At 40.6% G+C, this 21403-nt stretch overlaps 1 protein-coding gene and 1 pseudogene across 1 annotated transcript; both read right to left on the bottom strand.

Moving 5' to 3' along the window:
- Nucleotides 1-9291: 9291 nt before the first annotated feature.
- On the bottom strand, nucleotides 9292-10242 carry LOC101829682 (olfactory receptor 52L1). The gene has a single exon (XM_005087461.3). The coding sequence runs from the start codon at nucleotides 10240-10242 to the stop codon at nucleotides 9292-9294; it is 951 nt and encodes a 316-aa protein (XP_005087518.2).
- Nucleotides 10243-18095: 7853 nt separating this feature from the next.
- LOC121135088 lies at nucleotides 18096-20959 on the bottom strand (annotated as a pseudogene).
- Between the last annotated feature and the right edge of the window lie 444 nt (nucleotides 20960-21403).

The following is a 21403-nucleotide window of genomic DNA, read 5'->3' as shown; positions in this document are numbered from 1 at the left end:
AATCCATGATCATGGGAGATCTTTCCATTTTCTGATATCTTTTTCAATGACTTGAAGGTTTTTTATTGATTAAGTTTTTTCATCTATTTTGCATCACGACTGCACTTTCCTCTCCCTCCTCTCTTTTAATCAAATTGATGATTACCCTAATGGTCATCAGAGAGCCTTCATCCAGTAATCTGATGAAAGCAGATACAAAGATCCATAGTCAAGCACTGGTCTGAGCTCCAGGAGTTCTGCTTAAGAGAGTAAGGAGAGATTGTAGTAGCCAGGGGTCAAGGTTGTGATAGAAAACACACAGAGACAGCTGACCTTGATTTTTGGGAATTCACAGACTCTGGACCAAAAGCTAGGAAGCCTGCATGGGACTAACTTGAGTGCTCTGTATGTATGTGACAATTGTGTTGCTTGGCCTGTTTGTGAGGCTCCTAGCATTGACACCAGGATCTGTCTCCAGTGCTTGAGCTGGCATTTGGGAACCTATTCCCCATGCTGGGTTGCTTCATCCAGCCTTGATGCAGGGGTAGGAGCTTAGTCCTGCCACAACTTGATATGCCATGCTTTGTTGACTTGAAGTTTTTATGATACAATTTTTCACTTGCTTGGTTAGAGTTACCCCCACAAGATATTTTATATTATTTGAGGCTATTGTGAAAGGTCTTTATACATGAATTTCTTTCTCAGTCAATTTGTCATTTGTATAAAGGAGGTTATTGATTTTGTGAGTTAATATTTTTATCCAGCTACTTTGCTGAAAGTGTTTATCAGCTGTAGGAGTTCCTCAGTGGAATTTTTAGTGTCACTTAGGTATACTATCATATCTTCTTCAAATAATGATACTTTGACTTCTTCCTTTCCAATTTGTATTCCCCTTGATCTCCTTTAGTTGTCTTATTGCTCTGACTAAGACTTCAAGTACTGTATTGAATAGATATGGAGAGAGTGGACAACTTTGTCTTGTTCCTGATTTTAGTGGAATTATTTGAGTTTCTCTCCATTTAATTTAATGTTGGTTATAGGCTTGCTGTCAACTGACTTTACTATGTTGAGATATGTCCCTTGTATCCCTAATCTCTCCAGGACTTTTATCATAGGTGGTGTTGGATTATGTCAAAGGCCTTTTCTGAATCTAATGAGATGGTCACGTGTTTCCTACCTTTCAGTTTGTTTATGTAGTGTACTACATTTGTTGATTTTCACTTATTGAACAATCCCTACATCTCTGGGATGAAGCCTTCTTGACCATAGTGGCTGATCTTTTTTATATGTTCTTAGATTCAGTTTGCAAGTATTTTATTGTATATTTTTGCATCTGTGTTTGAAAGGGGCCAGCTCTCCCTCACAGCCCCCAGAGAGGGGCAGGAAAATTTCTCCTGCATCTGTACACCATTGATATCAGCATTCCTGAGCTACTCATGCAAGGGGAAGCCTTGAGTGACATCTCAGTGCAGCCCTAGGACATCAACACAGCTTCAGCTCAGACCATGGACATCCACATGGCCTTTGGTGGTAACACAGACCGTGGACATCAACCCAGACCCCAGCTGAAGTAGGGCCACAGATCCAAGCATCTCTTCTCTTTCTCTCCCCTCTCTCTACCATGTACTTGCTCATCACAGTGGTGCCCACCCATCCATGCTGGGAGGTGATGAGTGGGCCTCTACTAACCGTGCTTTAAAAACCAATAACTAATAATTCGCTATACATGAAGAACTAAATGAATGTTATTATAACTACATGTGGTGGCCTATATCTCTAGGTCTAGAACTTGGGAAGATGAGACATGAGGATATCAATTTTGAGACCAACCTGAGCTATTAAATGAGTTCCAGGCATCATGGCAAGACCCTGCTACAGTAATTAAATGAATAAGTAAACTTATTATATATTTAATTTGTATACTAAACATAGTTCCCAGACATATACTGATAAAGTTATATATTGTGAAATACTAAGGATATATGCTGTCTGGATAAACACTTGACTTATGTCATTGGCTAGATAATGACTTTAAATATAATCAGAGAAAAAGAAGTTTTAGTGTCTTTTATTTATTAACCACTAAAATCCCCATATGCTATATAATCAGGAAGTACAGAATCCTCATGAAGCTCCTGGTCCACCCCACTAAGGTTTAGAAATCCCTCAGTGATTTCTGAGAAGAGTTTTCAGCCCTCTTTCAAACAAGAAACAGCAGTGGAGAACTGGAATGCCTCCTGTACTGCTATTCCAGCTCTTAGCCACATGAAGGCACTGTTGCCTTGCCAATAATGTAGAGAGTCTCCTTTCTGGCAATAATGCTAATATTGTTCAGCTTCTGTGGCTGTGCAACTTTGATGTCCCAAACTTGAAGGTCACAACCAACCTGCAGAAGCAAAGTGCCCCTTAATAGATTTCCTGCTAACTGACAAAATGTGGATCCTGGGAACCTAGATCAGAGGTTAAGAGCATTTCCTGCTCTTCCAGAAGACCAAACTTCACTCTGCCTGGTAACTTATGAGAAAACTGTGTGATACTCAGTGACATCACTTGGGCTCTAGCTTTGTTAAAGTTAATTTCTATGGTATTTAACATTGAAGAATGGATGTTGGAAAAATTAGAAAAAAGAGGAATACTCTTGAAGTTAATTTTGTGGTTTACAATATAAAAATTAATTGCAAAATTCCCAAACTGGGTTGGCTCTGTTAACCAGCATGTGCCTAGGATATAGAATGTGTTAGGCAAGCTTTCACTGAAGAACCTCATAGTCAGATTTTTCTCAACTCTCTTCTATCCAAAGTATCCTGTCCAACACAGAACACTATGTATTAATATATTCCTTGTCAAGCTGAGACACAGCCATAAGTACCTGCAGGGTGTGGTCTCTAGGGTGGGATGGAGAGCTGTTTGTATGCTTGGCTGGGTGTTTGTTTGTTTGTTGTTGTGTTTTTTTGTAGGGAGACCATTTGGATGTTTTTTGCTGTTGCTCTTTCTGAAAAACAACATTGGAGAGTTTCAATATAGCTACCAGGCTGACTTTAGGCTGACTTTGAACTCTGGCTCCTCCTTCCTCAGCCTCCCAAATATTGGGATTATAGTCATTTACCACCACACCCAACTAAGGGGATCATTTTACAAGTTATAGGTGTACATTCTGCAGAAAATAAAAATACCACTGTTCACCCTTAAAAAAATGTGAATGACTACATTGGGTGAAAAATAAAAATTTAACTACCAGAGAGAAATTACAGAAAAATTAATATTGAATTCATGTGAAAAAGCTTTCCCATAGGGACTTTTCTAAGCAAAGTATCTTTGCCTATCTGAAACTTCTCCTCTGAAACAAGGAGAGATGGATTACTGACCAGCTTGTCAGAGCTTTCTCTGACCTCCTGTACCCACCATCCAATGAACAAGCTAAAGTCACCATATCTGCCTTTAATCCATCCCTACACCTTAACACACTGTAGGCAAGAGGAAGTGTAACTCACCTGATATCTCCCATTCACACAAGGAAATGGACTCCTTGTACAAAAGCCAATGACTGAAAGGTCGCCCAGGAGGTGTCTCCTTGTGAGCTCAGACTTGAGGTACTAATTCATCCAGTTCCTGTAGCTCCCACACCCTTCCTTTATTTTCTGTTTAGTAGAGGCTTGTGAAGGAAGATCCCTGTCTGCTGTATCTCCTAGCTGCTCTCCTTGCTTATCCCTGTATGCCTTACCCTCCTCCTTTGACCCTGGAGCTCACAGATGAGTCTGCCGTCATAGCAACCCAGCCCAGCCTTTGGTTAATAAACCATGAAAGTCATATGAGTTTTTATTCTTACCATTTCCTAGACCCAGATGACTTGGGAAGCAAAGTCTCAGAGGATAAAGAGCAGAGGCTTTAGGAAGTCTGTTTATGGAACACCTAGTAAATTGGAATGTGCATCAGGGAATGGTTTCAAAGTAAAATAGAAAGTATAGGACCTGGTAGAAAAGGCTGACACCTAAACAGAAACAGAAGGAAAGAAAAGAGACTACAGAAAAATCTTCTTTTGTTTCTTGCACATTGTAGTGCAAAAGAACCCCTTCCACGCCATGACCTCACACAGGGCTCTGTGTGGCTGCTGAAGTTACAATTGAAATCTCAGGAAAAGATGCTTCTCTTCTTATGGCTGATTTGAGAGATCCCTAGAGCTGAATGTGATTGACCTGGAGTCCTATAGTCATTCAGTTGCTCTTTCTCAACCCTATGAGAAATATTCACAGTTACATGATCTTGTACATGAAATGCACATTAAATCTGGTCACATAACTGCTTATTTGAACACACAGGAAGAAAGTTTTGCTAGCCCCTTCACTTAGAAAACTTTCATTTAATATCAAAGATCCTATTCAGTCATATCTCACTCTATTTCCAGTTTTTAGACGCCATTATCTTTTTCTGCATGTTTCTTTTTTGGCCCTGAATACCTTGAGCTGTATTTATACTTCACAAACACCCTCCAGCATTAACCTCGGGCAAAAACAAATAGGTTTTTCCAACTTTTAAGGCAAAATAACTTTTAAGCCAAAAGCAATGATCAGTATTTTGTTAATTTGGCCAAATATGGAGCCAGGCACATCCTGTCCTTACAAAGCTAAAAGGTGATAAACATAAGCATACATTCTCAAGAGCAACAATATCTTTCAAAACTTAACAAAGCATGTTTACAGGATAGGTGTGCTTTTTCCATAAACTGCTTGCATATAGTTAGTTAACTTGTATTTTTCAAACTGTTCCCTCCTGTATATTTTCTTTAAATTCCTTGGATACATTTTGCAGTTCTCAAAACACTATGACCTTGGGTCCACTTCATGTTGCCTTCTGATCAAAATGTAGCCAGCACCGTGTCTGCCTGCAGGCTGCCATGCTCCCCACCATGATGATAATGGACTAAACTCTGAAACTATAAGCTGCCACCTCAATTAAATGCTTTCCTTTATAAGAGTTGCCATGGTAATGGTGTCTCTTCACAGCAATAGAAATCCTAACTAAGAGAGATATTGGTACCAGAAACTGGGATATTGTTCTGATGGGCCTAACCCATGTTTTTGTTTGAAGGGATTTGGGCTTTAGTGCTTTGGATTTGGAAAGTAGTGAAATGTTTTAAGCACTGCTTAATGGGCCATAATAGTAGGAGCATGGAAGACAGCACGTCCATGTTTCAGAGGGGAAAAATCTTAATATGTTACCTAGAGATCGTTCTTGAGATATTTTGGTGAAGAAAGTGGCTGTCTTTTGCCCTTGTCCAAAGAGTCTCCCTGAGGCTGAAGAGTTTTGAATTAATTCTGTTGGCAGAGAAAATCTCAAAACAGTCTAGTGTAGATTCTGTCATATTAGTGGTCATACAAGAGTACTAACTAATTCCAAAATAAGATTCATCTAGCTTCTTGTATGTGTTCTCAGGTTTGAGTCTAAAGCAGATAACTAGAAACTAAGTTTGTGTACCCTGGATATATTTAAATAGATTGTGGTCTTCTAACCATTTGGAAATCCTCTGAACATGGCATTTAAAAAGTTTAAGTTTTCTACAATAAATCATGAGTATTCATGGTCTATGACTATATCTATGACTCTTGATGTCTCCAAGAAGATGAAGTGCACTCCAACAATGAATTCACCTGGATTGTGGCAATTCTATTATGATGACAAATGTCACCCAAAGTCAGCTTCGAACTATAGACTTGTCAGGGCATTCAAATCACTGAGTTCATATAAGATTAACAGCAGTATTTTACAAAACTTTGAACTCAAAAATACTTAATCCTAAGACTGACAAATACAATCAAGCTGGACTTTGGGAAAACTTGACAGAAATAGCTAGCTTCGTTATTGCAAATAATTTTACTGTGTTACAGTTTTTTAAAAAAAACTTTTTTATTTAGAAAAAAAGAGGGAAATGTTACAGGATATTTGATCACACTGTGAACCCAGAGATTATGTTATTTGTTGTGGAATATTACTTTGACTAGGCAAAGATGTGTTGCATTTGTTTATGCTGCATTTGCTTAATTATGTAAAGACATGTTGCTGTTTTAACTTGCCTGCCTCCTAATAGGCCTAATAAAAAGCTGAACAGCCAATAGTTAGTCAGTATAGAGATAGGCAAGGCTGGTGGGCAGAAAGAATAAGTAGGAAGAAAAATCTAGCCTCAAAGAGAAGAAGAGGAGAGAATAAGGGAGAAAGAGAGGGAGGCACCCAGGGCAAAAAGCTAGGCAACCACCAGCTAGCCAGACGTGAGAAGCGGGAAATTAAGATATACAGAATGAAAGAAAGGTAAAAAGCCCTAAGGCAAAATGTAGATAAAGAGAAACAAATTTTTAAAGAGCTAAAATAAGACCAAGCATTCATAATTACTAATAAATCTTCATGTCGTGATCTGGGAGCTGACTGGTGACCTAAAAGAAAGCCTGCTCCAGCTACTTATTAGAAAACATGCTTCTAGCTGTAGTGTGGCTCAGCCTTAGCATACACCTTTAATCCAAGAGCTTTCTGCTTAAATATTGTAAACAGGAGTATATATAATAACTATAGATCAAGAGGTGGAGCATGCAAACAGCTGACAGAAAACAAAAAGAGAGTAGAGAAAGTTAAGCAAGAGCAATTGAATGGCTATAGGACTCCAGGTCAATCACATTCAGCTCCAGGGGGCCAGATCTCTCATATCAACCATAGGAAGAGAAGCATCTATCCCTGGACAGCCAGTGCTGAACTGATGAAACCCACAGAAGTGTAATCATGCAAGTTTGAAATGTAGTATTCTCATGCTCCGTAGTGCTCTCTCTCTCTCTCTCTCTCTCTCTCTCTCTCTCTCTCTCTCTCTCTCTCTCTCTCTCTCTCTCATTCTCTTCCTCTCCCTTTCAATACACATTCAACTGATGATCAAGTTCTTCTCAATATCCAAAGAAATTCCTTTACAAGGAATTACAATCACTTTTCTTTAACCCAATAGTTCTTGTGTCCCACCATTCATTGAGTCGTTGTTAGACTATAATGACACATAATACACACTTAATTGATATTTTCAATTTTCCATTAAAGAGATGTTTCACAGAACAAAGATGATGGTATTTGGTTTTTTTAATCAGTGCTCTGTATATTTTAAATGGCTTTAATTTAATAGTTTTGAAATCCAATCACCAGATTCAGTCATTAAGGACTGCTTAACATTGTGACCCTGGCTTCTGCCTTAGGAGATTTTTCAAATAAGAGAGAAGATGACACAGTGAGTGCTTCCTGTACAGTCTGAGGACATGAGTTCAGCTCTCAAGCACCCACATTAAAAAAAAATCCAGCTATGACAGCATGTGCCTGTAATCCCAGCACTGGAAGTAGAGACAGGAGGAACCCAGAGACTCACTGACCTGTCTGTCTAGACAACCAGTGAGCTCTGAATATAAGGAAAGACCCTTTCTCAAAAATAAAAATAAGACAATTAAGCTGAGAGTGATGAAAGAAGACACCTGACATCAACTTTTGGCTCTGCATGAACTCAAGGGTATATAAGTCCTTACCTTTCGTCCCATTTGAGACAGGGCCTCCTATTCACCACTGAATACGCCAGTGCCTCCTATCTCATAGAGAAACACTAGAATTAGACATGCCACCATGAATAGATTTACACTAAGTCTAGATCGTCATGTTCATGTGGAAATCACTTTACTCACTGAATAACCATCTCACCAGCTCTAGCACACACTTTTTAAGCTATAAGTTAGTGTTCTGCAATGAGGATTTCCCAAATACATGGTGGCTTAATCCAAACACTAGTTTCTTTCTGTTTCAGATTCAAGTCATAGTTTGTTACCTAGACAACATCGGAGACATAAGCTCTTCCAGATTGCGACTCTCTCATCTTCAGACAGCATTGCATTACCATCTTGGAGTTGAAAAAATAAAAAGCTCACCACCACATCCACAGTCCAAGAACCACCAAGTGATGTCAGTAACGAGAAACAGAACACTCTTCCATTTATAGGATGACAAAACAAAATGCCTACAAGATCAAAAAAATTTTTTCTCCTAATGGTTATAGTATGTCATGGTCTGGGTTTCCCTAGGACAACTTACAGAGTTTAATTAAATTAGACACACCTGCCTAATAAAAACATATAATTCCTCCTGGGATAAGTATACCTCATATCCATCCTCAGTACTTCATGCAAAGATGCTAGCCAAACTACACAAGTTCAGTCTTTCTGAAAGAAAAGCACTCATCAGTCCTAAAACATACAAAGAAAGGTCAGAGCAGAAATACCAACATCCCTCTCCACCACTTCTGAAATGAACTCGCCAAACAGCCTGCCTTCCCCTCCTGAGCATTATAACTCAATGGAGCAATACTGTCTTCTCTGAGGCTGGCTAAAATATCTTACAGTTTTAAAGCGCAAAAGATCGCAGATGGATGTCCGACACCGATGAGTTTTTTCTTGGTTCCTAGCCTCAGAAATGGATGAAATGATCCACATCACAATATATTTACCATCTCCAAGAGAGAATCTCACTGTAAGTAACAAAACCACTCCTTATTTTACTGAAGCTCTGCATGAGAGCCAAGTACAATGTGTTAGCTTTGTTAGATTCCAATAACATACAATTGCTTTCATTAAATAAATACCAAAAAACCAGGTGAAATTAATACTTCACCTTGTCTGCTGTTTATGCCAAACAAAAAATGTGAAAAAAATTTAAAGCTTGAGTTTTTTAGAAGGAAAATCATTATGTGGAAATATAATTCTCCCTAGAAAATCTTGTCTCTCTAATAATAAGTAACAGAGTTCCTACTTCACTTATGCCTGTTTTAAATGAACAAGTAGTATCCCCATTACAATGAGAGGTGGTATTTCATCATGTGGCCATTGAGTCTCCTTTAAGAGACTCCATGAGACAGTGATATGCATGCACTGTGTTGCTGTGGAGATTGAGAAGACACTCTGGACCCTAAACCAAACACAGACTGGGATTTGCCCTTCTCTTTCCAGACAGTGTTATATGATCCATTATCAGATTAAGGCAAAAAAATCTATCCCCCAGTACCCTGAAAACAGCAGAGAATTATTGGGGTTGGAAAGAATATTAAGATGAAATGAGAAATATCTGTAACATACATATGCAGGTAAATCTCAATACAGAGTTGAGCCACGTGCCTGGGGGTATTCTTTACACAGACAACTAGGAGCAGGAAGGAATATTCACATAGAAAGGCTTCTGTCTATATACTCCATGCTGAACATGAACTGTTGACTGAGTCCTTGGCAGGGGCCTCTGCAGCCAGTGATTAGGATGTGGTCAACTTGATGCTTTTATGTAGAACACCCTGAGCACTCGCTGGCGGATCTGTCGAGTCTTCACCCCATAAACAAGAGGATTGAGGGCAGGTGGAACAAGGAGGTAGAGTGTGGCCAGCAGAACATGGACGTGATGGGGAACATGGTGCCCAAAGCGGTGAGTGAGGAAGGAGAACATTCCAGGGACATAGAAGATGAGAATGACACAAACATGAGACCCACATGTACTGAAGGCCTTGAGCCTGGCTTCACCCCCTGGGACCTTCAGCACTGCCTGGAGAATGAGGGCATAGGAGATGCCGATGGCCAGCACATCTAGCCCAACCACCAGCAGTGCCACTGACAGCCCATAGGCTCGATTCACTGTGGTTTCAGAACAGGCAAGTTTTACCACAGCCATATGCTCACAGTAGGCATGGCTTATGACAGTGGCTCTGCAGAAGACAAGGTTCTGCAATAGGATGGGGAAGGGGATGAGGAGGACCAATCCCCGCACCAGCACCACCATCCCAATGCGTCCTATAATCCCGGGATGCAGGATTGTGGAATGGCGCAGAGGGTGGCAGATGGCAACATAGCGGTCCAGAGCCATGGCCACAAGTATGCCTGACTCCATGGAGGAAAAGGCATGGATGAAGAACATCTGAGTCAGGCACACAATGTACCCAATCTCATGAGCATAAGCCAGGAGCACTGTGAGGGCCTTGGGTGCAGTGGAAGAGGCCAGGACCAGGTCAATAGCAGCAAGCATGGCCAGGAAGAGGTACATGGGTTGGTGCAAGGATGAGTCAGTCCAGATGATGAAGATAATAGTCACATTGCCCACTAGAGCTAGGAAGTAAAGGACACCCAGGGGCAACGCTATCCAGTGCTGACTTTCCTCCAAGCCTGGAATGCCTACTAGGAAGAAAGAGGGCTGGGGCTGCCTCCAGCTAGAATTGCTTAGGGACATGATCAACAGCACAGAGAAAGAAGAGTGAAAAGACACCCAAGCCATGACTTCTCCGTTTTTGATATGCTAAGACATTGTGCAGTTCAGGCTACCATGTTCATCAGAACAACAGGTGACTTAATCTGCAACAACAGGGAATAAAATTAGACTCAAGGAAGAAAACCCTTTCTGGATACAGATGTTTTTTCTGATGAGCTCTCCACATATCTGAAGTAGGTGCAATCTAGCTGTAATGTGAGAAAAGAGCAAACACTGAACACAGATGCCTTGAGAGACATGTTAACCCTGTCATTCGATGACTTATATATTCAATGACTTTGAAACTGTCAACTGTAAAGAATTGTCTTTACTGACTGTGTAGGTAGTGCTGAAGACTGTCATCTGTCACTTTGTCACTTATCTCCTGCATCCTCAGGACACAGATGCTCAGTAGTTGTCCCTCAGCTAGGCTGCATCCCACAATGTTCTCCACCTCATTGAGGGTTGGTTGTTTCCATGGTTTCAGGATCTCCACCCTTCCTCTGGCCTCTGTTAACTAATCCACTGCATTTTTAACTAGTTAGTATGCTTCAGTTCTTTCCAAGCTTATCTTGGGTGCAAAAATTATCTCTGTGAGGCACAAATCTATTTCTCCATTTGCTTTCCAAAACCCATACACTCAATATTCAAACCTGGGTGGCTTGCCCAGTCTTCCCAAATATTCTCTATCTCCTTTATGTCAATATTCCTGTGAATAAATCCTTATCTATGTATTCAATTTGAAAACTGTCTTTACCCATCCTTATAAATGATTCCTGTTATACTTTCAACAATCCCCATTGGTTTTACCTTTAATATCTCATAGCCATTCTTATTTCCTCGGCACCCAGTACTACTCCCTGAATTCATAATCCAACTTTCTTTACCTAAATTTTTGCAGACACAATGGAAAAATCAGGTTGGAGGAACATCTAGTGTGAACTCAGTCAGTGAAACTCTGTAACTTTGTTATGAACTTCTTTTAATTTACTTTCAATCCTGAAATCACAAATTCTCCCTAAAAATTAACTCATAAATATGTAAAATTCCTTGGTGAAATTCTTGCATAGAATGGATCACAGAGTTTGCAGGGTTATCTTATTGCATTGCTTTCCTAGCAGGCATGTTCCCTGTTACACATATGTATTTGCTGTCACCTTGAATTGCTGTTGTAATTATACGATCATACAGGCATATTATACAAAATATCTATGCTTCTTTCTCCTTCCTCTCTTATCTAAACTGGCCTTTCTCATCCATCAGTATTCAGAGTCCAGTGTCGTCTTCTCCCCTAAAATTATTCACAATGGTTTGCCAGCTGTGATAATATTGTCCATATTTTATAATCTGCCTTTGTTTATCTATGACATTCTGATTTGTCAGCATAATAAAAAAAACTTTTCACTGTCGTAGTATTTTATTTCAGAAGACAGAATCAGATCTCATTAAACTTGGTAACCACAAGCCAGCCTGGTGGACCCTTCACAGTGTATAACATCAAATTTAATTAAACTTAAGCTATGTCTACTTTATATTCTGGTAATAATACTTGAGAAGTCTACTTAAAATTTCTAAGCCTTGACTTCTCATCTGACAGTAAAATAAAGATGAGCCACACGACTTACTATAAATATTAATAAAAGTATGCAATTCAAGTCTAGACTGACAATATTCCACAAGATATGGCTTTCATTAGTACTAATATTATTGCTATAAATTATTAAAGAATGAAATCCCAAATGTCTTTCCTTTTTTCTTTGCATTCACAAATCTCCTTCTGTGCTTCAAATATCTGTCTCTTTCTGACTTGAAAGAACACATTACTGTTGCCTCCATAAATGTTAGCAATGGTTACAAGTAAATGAAACAAGTGTCCTGTTTAATCTGGTCTATGTGATTCACCCCTGGAGCACTGCAACAAAAGATTAGATGATACATTTGTGACTCTATTTGCCTTCAGAAAATGATACATTCTGACACAGTATTAATCTCTTCTGAGATGTAAACACATACACACAAAAAGTTAGACATGATTCGATTCTTGGGGATCCCACATCTATAAATCACTCTGAGTGATTTAAAATAAATCAGTAGTGACTATGGTATTGCCCCCCACACTCTGTCTATAATAATTACAAAACCCAAAATGCCTATCAAATACACATCTCCCAGCCTTTGCTCTTCTTCCCCTCTGAGCTTAAAGAAATAGTGATAGTTCTGTTGAGAGCTCCACGGTAATCTAACCACATACAAAACTTCTTCCATTGGTGCTTGGTGTTCCACACAAAGAGAAAATTTATTCTCTTTCTTAGATACTCCTTCCTATGCAATCCTCAGCCTGCTTTGCATTGTTCAGTACGGAAGCGAATGTACCATTATGCATTGGGGAAGCATGTCTGTAGCTTTTATAGGACCAGTACTAGGAGAGCGGAGGGGTAATGATGCTATTCCTCAACATCAGCTCCCTCTTTGCACTCTGTGGCTTGTGTGTCCAGATTAAAAGCCTGCACTTCTCGTGTAAGGAAGTGGTCCTCTATGAGACTTACTGTAAAGAAGAGAAGCCTTCATCTACAGGAATCTGAACAGAAAGATGCATTTTGCTCTCTCACCAGGAAATGAAAGACAGAAAAGAACCAGGGCTGTACTTCCCTTACACCCATGCAGATCCAGCCCAAGTCATCTGTAATTTGTCAAGTCATGTTTGAGTACTGTAGAGCAATCTGACATGTCTCTTTTTGTTCTCAATTATAATTCTCTCACCACTGTGTCACTGCACTGATTACCTTGCATCATAGGATCACCCAGTCCCTGAAGAGTGAGGATGATCTCTTGCATACAGGAGACTTCCCAGAGCAAGACACAGAATACCTGGAATCCAATTTGCCCTGCATATGACTGGCTAAAGAAACACATACCCAAATGTTGAAATTACATAACAAGTAAGTAAGTATGCAAAGGTCTTAAAAGATCTGAAATTGTGGGTACTTGATGAAGCAGAGGCGGGACTTAAGAGATAAGTATATAATAAATAAGAATGTCTACTGAAAGGTGACCACTGAGCCTTGATGTTCTCCACCCTACAAGTCACTCTTGCTGCTTCATAGGAATGTGGGTTCTGCTGAATCTTAGCTGTAAGTTCTAGATGCACATAGAAAATAAGGGTTATTAGCAGTCAATTCTTCTTCAACTGCTTCTAGTGAGCAGCAAGTCTCCTCTCTGGGCTATGACATGACTCTCTCTCCTTAATCTGCTTAACAGTGCCCTGGACTGTATGAAAGCAGGGAAAGAGAAAGACAAGAACACAGCAGAGGTGTAGAAATAGTGGGTAGATTCTAACACCCTGACATAGGAGGAGGAGGAGGAGAGCAGAGTCAAACACTCAGAGGCACAGCTCCAGCCAACACATCTGAGAGAACCTAATATGACAGGCAGGAGACGGTCTTCCTAGTCTTTGGACTGTCCTCAAGGATGGGTCTGCTGAAGATTTGTGTCAGCTGAAAGATACTCGGCAGCAGACAACTTGGGAAAGGGGAAAGTTGCCAGACTCAGGAAGGTTCCACTAAGCCTTTTCCCTCAGCCAGAGCTTCAACCTCCCCAGCCCCATAGATTCCACCCCACCCTAGAGCTTCTACCCTCCCAGGCCCACAGTTTTCACCCCACCCCACCTCAGAGCTGACACCACCGCAGCCCCACCCCAGAGCTTACACTTCTCCCCATATCAGTCCCAGAGTTTGCAACCCTCAAGCACCCCAGAGCTTCCATTCACCAGGGCAGCCTCCATGGCAACAGTGCTCAGGCTTTGGAGTGATGATGAGGGAGACTTTTTGCTCAGAAGGGCTGCATAGCAGTTTCTGAGTGATGAAGAGAAAATTAAACGCATCACTCAAGGCTTGTGAAGCTAATGCTTCCAAAGTTTAAACCAATTAGTAGCTCTGAGAACACTCAGAGAAAGGGCCTGCATCCTCCTGTGCTAGTGTGCTGTGAGGAGAAAGAGACCCTGGGGAATGGCTTGAGTGTCTCCAGCTGACCCTGAGGCTGGAGAGGTCAGTAGGTGTCTGTGCAGTAACAGTCAGCTTACAGCAATGTGTCCTCTGTGATCTCTGTGTCATGTGCTTAACTCTCCCTGACAGTGCCTAGGTCAGGCCTGAAAAGGACAACCATTCTGAATCAGGACAAACAAATCCAAAACCACTAAGAGGTGCTGGCCTGGAGACAAAGCTCAGTCAGTTAAAAGCCTAAGCACTGTGGGCCAGATGCGCTGTCTCACTGGCCAACCTGAGTCAGTGAGCTCAGGGTCAGTGTGAAACCCATTTTCCAAAATCATGGGGTGGAGACTGAGACAGACACCTGACATCCTCCTCTGTCTTCCTCGTGTATGTTCATCCACTCACACAGGTGCATACACCCATAAAACCATGTACACACAAAAAAATACACACATTCAGACACACAAATACACACATGCGCGCACACACACACACACACACACACACACATACATGTTACCCAGATGTGTTAAACCAGTGCACTTGCAGATTTGTAGCCCTGCTAACCAAGCTGAGAAAGTATTTGCCACTAGGATGTAAAAAAAAATCAACTGTCAGTAGGTTTCCCTGAACACCAAGTTCCCAATCTGACCTCATATTCCACAGCTCAAGTACTGTGCTTCATCTTGTCACTGGTTGTGAAAGCTGTGGAAGTCTCTTCTTCATGTTCCCTTAAAGGAGAGACAATGATTGTGAACAGTGTCTGGGAAAGGGTGTTAATAGCACTGGCAGGTCTCAGAGGACTTGTAGATACATCTGGTCAAAGCCTAAGTCGTCCTTGTGACTGGCTGAAGAGTCACAGGGTGAGTGAACTTCCCAGAGGGATGAGTGGATGGCAGAGAGGCAAGGCTAATGGCGGCTCCCACTCAGAACTGTGTGGCTAGGCTCTGTGCAGTGCTGAACCTGACTCCTAAGCCTGAACACCCTGGCAGCTGCACTAGAAAATGCATTCTGTGTGAGCCACAAACTTTAAATGTGTATAAATGCTGGGACACACTTCTTATTCTCACAAACCAGTCTCAGGCCCCTGTGAATTCTTTATCTTGAATGGGTGCTATGATCCCAGATCTAGAAGCATTAGCTGCTGGAAGCTCATAACTGAGTATCTCTCCTATGAAGGAAAAAAATTAAGAGGCTTTCTTGGCCCAGACTATTTTCCTTCTCCATTCAGCACTCACTTGACTGGTAATGTAAGAATATAAAGATACAACCCAGTTCATTCAAATTTTTAAAAATACCAATGTAGCTGAGAAATACAGATCACCGTATCATTTCATCAGGCCATCATGTTTCCCTCATTCTTCAATATTCCTTTCATTTGAATCTGTGCTTCACAGTCTGCTTCTGAAGTTCTCAGACTAAAACAATTGCCAACTGTCTCAGACTGTGGCTCTCAAAGACATCAATCCCATCACCATGCCCAGTGTTTACAGTTTCCATGACAGTAATGCTTCAGCTCATAATCCTTTCCCTCTTCTAGTCAACAGCTATTTCATTCACACATTGTAGGAAGCTACATCTGTTCATTCATCACATAACTACACATAGTTCTCAACTTCCTAGTGTCCGGAGTTACAGTGGTGCAAAAGTGTTATGCAATCAGTCTAAGTCACACAATTCTGAATTTTGACCTTTTCCAAGCTGGTGATGTGGGATAGTGTTCTCTCACAATGCTACACAGTGTCATTGAGCTCTAGTTTGCAGGTAGCCATGCAATTGTGAAGGCAAAAAAAAACCCGATAGCTATGATATACTCTGCTGTTAAGCTCATATGTTCAACAGGTTACATGTACGTATATTTGTGACTTACAACATCTTCATTTTATGATGTATTTATTGGGTATCACACCATCATAATTGAGGAACGCCTGTTTAATCTACCAACTCCATGCAGTGTGCTAAATGTGACACAGCTGCCATTATGAGCTGTGGATTAATTTTATAGTAGGTAATGTAACATAAATATTGATAACAATCATAAATATTACAGATTTTTTATGTTTTAAGTACTTCTTTTTTCTCTTCCTTTTTTTATTTAAGTTAGAAACAAGTTTGTTTCATATGTCAATTCCAGCTTCCTCTCCCTCCTCTCCTCCCCATCCCTCCCCACCAGGCCCCCCAATAAATGCTACAGATTTAAGCCGAAGTATTTAATGTTATATGATATGAAGACAGTCCCCGTGTGTGGGAACTCAAGAAATACCTCCCTAATGCAAATCAGTAATCAGAAGTATTAGTTAAAAGTAAATGTGGGTAGGCTAGGGGTACCCAAAGGAAGAAAGAGAATCTGGTATTTTTAAAGACATGAAGAATTGCTAGGTTTTTTCTCTCAGGTTCCTATAATTTGCGGATATAATACTGGAATATAAACAGGGGCTTGAGAGTATAGAATCTTGAGTCATGTTAAATAAAAACAAGCAAATTACCAGAACCTCACCAATCAAATATCACCCTGAGAGAATAGATACAAAGAGTTTAAACAATGATAGTGTTAGACCTGTTGGAAAACAAATTCAAGGAGCCCTAGAAATGTTCAAGGATATGATATGGGAATAGGTAGATCAGGTAGGTGGGCACCTTTGGAGGACACAGACATCCTCTAAAGCCAGAGTTCAGTGTATCATCTACATTTATACCAATAACCAGGATTGGGCATATAGAACATTCTGAGCTTGTCATTACTTAGTGAGTTAAATGAGAAAAGATACTACTAACTTGAAGAGGCAGGGGAAGATGTGCCTCATGGTATGAACATCAGGGAGACACTATCCTGTGCTTGTCTGTTTTCACAGGAAATGAGCTGACAACATATTAGAACCAAGCACACTAAAACTGATTATCAAACCAGAGATGTGAGAAAATAAACAGTCCCCTCTTGATAGTGAATATAACATTGTCATCATACACCAGATGAAAATAATAATAGCATAAACTGCTTTGCACTTGGAGGACATAGATTGGAACATAAACCTGCTTTTATCTCAAGGAACCACAGTGTAAGAGCTAAGTACACAGGATCTGCCTTTAATAACAATATTTTCAATAATCCAGGATATTTAGAGGAATGTTCAAAGTAGTTTATGCAAAGTCCTCAGAGGCTTCTAAGTCCCTTGGAGAAAACCCTTACTCAACCTTTCACCCACCTAATGAACACACCTTCACAATTCCATCTCTCTCCCAGATCTTCATCTCACTAACATGATGAAATTCTGAGAAACACTCCAAATATGAAAGAAAATAATGTTAGGAAAAGGAAGGAGGAATGAGTGAAGAACAGATGACAAATGCTAGTTTTCTGTTTGGTGATTACATACAGCTGTAAGTCTACCGTGCAAGGGCAAACATGTCTTCTAGTGCTCTCTGCAGTGCCTGAAACACAACCATATGAAATTTTAACATTTGGAAAGAAAGGAAGATGTCAGTCATGATTATGATGGTAAAGACACTATTATTTGTGATATGATAAGGATGACAATGGTTTATTTCACTTCAATAAAATATACTGAGTACTCACTGTTATAAAGATTTGTTTATTTATTTATTCCAAACACTTATTATACTTATATAGCTGATTAAGAAATGTGCTATTGCTAGAGCATTTCAGTAAAGTCAAATAACTGTTTATTTATTAAGCAAACATTTATTACTTATCAAGAACACAATCATTGTCGGCTGTGGATGCAGAAATAATTCATCCATTCAAAAATACATACACATTTGTAAACTATAATAAATGATGAAATATGTAAATCAAGTTTTCTGATGTGGAAAACAAGTGATTTGATATGATTGGAAAATTCTCCAGATGAATAAAGGTGAACAAAAATGGTGAAATTAAGAACAGGCATCTTGGCTAACTGACTGAAGTTAGGCTCTTAGGTTTTAGAAACTTAAAGAAAGGCACTTGCATGTACATAATAAATAATACTAGGACAACACTATGTATTTCAAGGACATGTAAAGTTATAAAAACATGCAACAACTACATTAGAGTGGCAATAGGGGAGTTTGGGAGGAAATGAGCAAGACAGAAAAGAAGAGAGAAAATAAGCAAATAGAATGAGAATCAAGAGAAATACTGTGTAAAGTTTTATGTTTGAGTCTCTATTCTTCAGACTGAAAATGGAGAAGGTGAAGAATACATTATTCTCAAGGGTTAAAAACACACATTGCATTAGAGAACAGTCTATCACAAAATTAAGCTGAGAGAGAATACAAAATAAAGAAACCGCACTTCACCTGCAACTCTGGAATCAAGTGGGGCATTAAGAGTCTGAAGTGTTTTCTCATAAACTCAAACTCCAAGACATCTCTATGATTTGCTATCTCTCCGTCTCTGAAGCTAGACTTTCTCCAGTAGAGAGGATCTATTTGCTCCCATGTAGAGGTTGAGTGTGCATGCTGCATGGTGGAAGCTGCCTCATTTCCTCAAGTGTGCAGAATTAGTACCCAGTTTACAACTCTCACTAACTTCCTGGAATTTTGGTGCATAAAAATCCTCGTGTGTGTACTTGCATGACATGGTCGTCCTGTGTAGCCCTCGTCAGATTACAACTCAGCATGTAGCCCAGGCTAACCTCAAACTCATGATTCTTCTGCCTCAGTTTCCCTCCTGTATCTCCATGTCCAGCTAACATCCTGTTTCTTAACTACCTGTTATGCTATATGATCAGCACAAACTATCAAGTTTTAGAAGAAAAAGATGTAAGTAACAGATTCTACAGATCTTTTAAGTCTTAACTCCAATACCCAAACCTCAGAGAACCCAGAAAAGATTTCCCTTCTTACAATATCCCGGATGCCTTCTGTCCCCACTAGGCAAATGACCTAGGCAGTAGAGTTTCTAATCTATGGAGAAAGGACACCTTGACTCCTGAATCCCAGTTGACAAAAATGATAGTCATGTGAGTTCAATATTCTTGGTGTGTAGAGTTGCGAAAAGACACTCTCGTATCTGCTTGGTCTTAACCCCATATGCAGTGGGGTCCAAAGCAGGGGGGAAGAGCAAGTAGAGGTTAGCAAGGATGATCTTGGCAGCAGAGGCTGTGGGTGGCCCAAAGCACTGCATGACCACAGAAAGAAAGCCTGGTCCATAGAAGAAGAGGATGACACAGACATGGGCTGTGCATGTGCTTCCTGCTTAACCACGTGCCTCAGGCAAAGGAAAATACATCACAGTCTTGACAATCTGCCCATAAGAGCAGGCAATAAAGGCCACATCCCCCACACCAAGAAAGAGTGCCACAGCAAAGGCATAGAAACTGTCCACTGTCGTGGCCCCACAGACCAGCTTCACCACTGTCATGTACTCACAGTAGGTATAAGCAATTGTGTGTGAACCGCAATAAGACAGTTGATGAGCCAGGCTTGGAAAGAAGATGGCTAAACCCACACCTCGCACTGCCACCAGGCCTCCAATTTTGGTGACAACTTCAGGAGTAAGGATGGTTGCATAATATATTGGGTTGCAGAGGGCCACAAAGCGATCCAAGGCCATGGCCACCAGCACCCCTGACTCCATGGCAGAGAATACACTGATGACAAACATTTGGGACAGACGGGAGTAGGAACTGATGGCTGTAGCACCATACCAGAAAATAGTCAGCATTTGGGGCAGAGTGGAGAGGGAGAGGACCAGGTCGATAAAAGAGAACATAGCAAGAAACAGGAAGCATGGGATGGTGAAGCCTGTGTGCAGTCCAGATGAGAGCAAGCAGGATTGCATTCCCAGTTAGTGACAGGACAAACATAAAACAGAAGGGAAGGGATATCCAAATGTGTGCAGCAGTCAGGTCTGGGATGCCAGCCAAGAAGAAAGTATATGGAAGGAGATGAGAACTATTGGAAAGAATCATGGTCGTTATCTCACACCGAGGAGCAAACAGTCACTGCAAAAAAGGCAGGGATGTAAGACCCAATGAGTGAGGATTAATAGGAAGTCTGTATGTACAGTCTCATTTGATGTCAATCCCAGCACCACATCACTCCTACACCACAGTTGGTTCTAAAGAAATGCTCAAAAAATTCAATGTATTCAATGGTTCTGCACATCTTCAACCCAGAAGAGGTAAAACAGTTGGAAATATATTGATGAGAAGTTCAGAAACCAGATTCTAAGTTTAGATCCAATGTGTATGTTCTGGACTAATTTATTTAACTGTAAGTATCTAGTAAGTAGTGTTAGTTTAAAAATCTTTCCCCTCAAGCTCATACTCCAAATGCTGGTACTTGATGTAATCATCATTGACCTTAGTGTCAGCAAACCTAAGTCCACTGAACTCCTGAACCTGCCAAAAATACTAACATCTGGAAAATCCTCCAGCTAGAGGCAAGTCACTCTTCCATATTTGATTTGACTCCCAACACTAGAGAATAAGATGCAGTCCCTGGAGATCCCAATGCTGATCAGACGCCGCCTTGCATTATTCCATCCTGTTCACTTGCTTCCCGACCCAATATCTCAGTAACTGACTGCCTCGCCCACTGCGTCTCCCTCTCCTTCAAGATGCTGGTGTGTTGGTGTATAACATTTTGGTGACATGGAGAGTAAACAGCTCTTGGACACCTCCGTATCGGTAATATTAAGGCCAGAAAGTTATCACAGCAATAGTTTGCAACATTATCTGTGTTCCCAAGATGCTCCCTATTAAATGTCATCATTGTATGTTGTAAGAGAAACAGAAATCTAGGAAGAAATAAATGAACAAGTATCACAGATCTGCATAAGTGAATAAAACCACAGCTCTCCTTAGATCACTTCTGTGTCAATTCAAATTCTTTCTTGAGTTCGTATATACTGTGAAGTGCTTTTTGTGGTGAACCTAAGCCCTCTCATACTGGGCCTAACCTTCCTTTTGAACAGTTGCCATCTCTCCTGCTGCTCAAAATTGATCTTTGAGATGTTCATCAAGAATCTCCTACTTTGATGGCTCAGTGGCTAAGAGCAGCAGCTGCTCTTCTAGAAGACATGGCTTTAACTCTAGCACCTACATGGCAGCTCACAATCATCTGTAGCTCCATTTCAAAGGATCTAATGCCCTTCCTCAGGCACCAGGCACATATATGATGGGCAGACATGCATGGAGGCAAAACAGATC

The sequence above is a fragment of the Mesocricetus auratus genome, unplaced genomic scaffold (assembly GCF_017639785.1).
Source record: "Mesocricetus auratus isolate SY011 unplaced genomic scaffold, BCM_Maur_2.0 Super-Scaffold_4256, whole genome shotgun sequence".
Taxonomy (NCBI): domain Eukaryota; kingdom Metazoa; phylum Chordata; class Mammalia; order Rodentia; family Cricetidae; genus Mesocricetus; species Mesocricetus auratus.
This window is presented reverse-complemented; position numbering and strand designations above follow the sequence as displayed.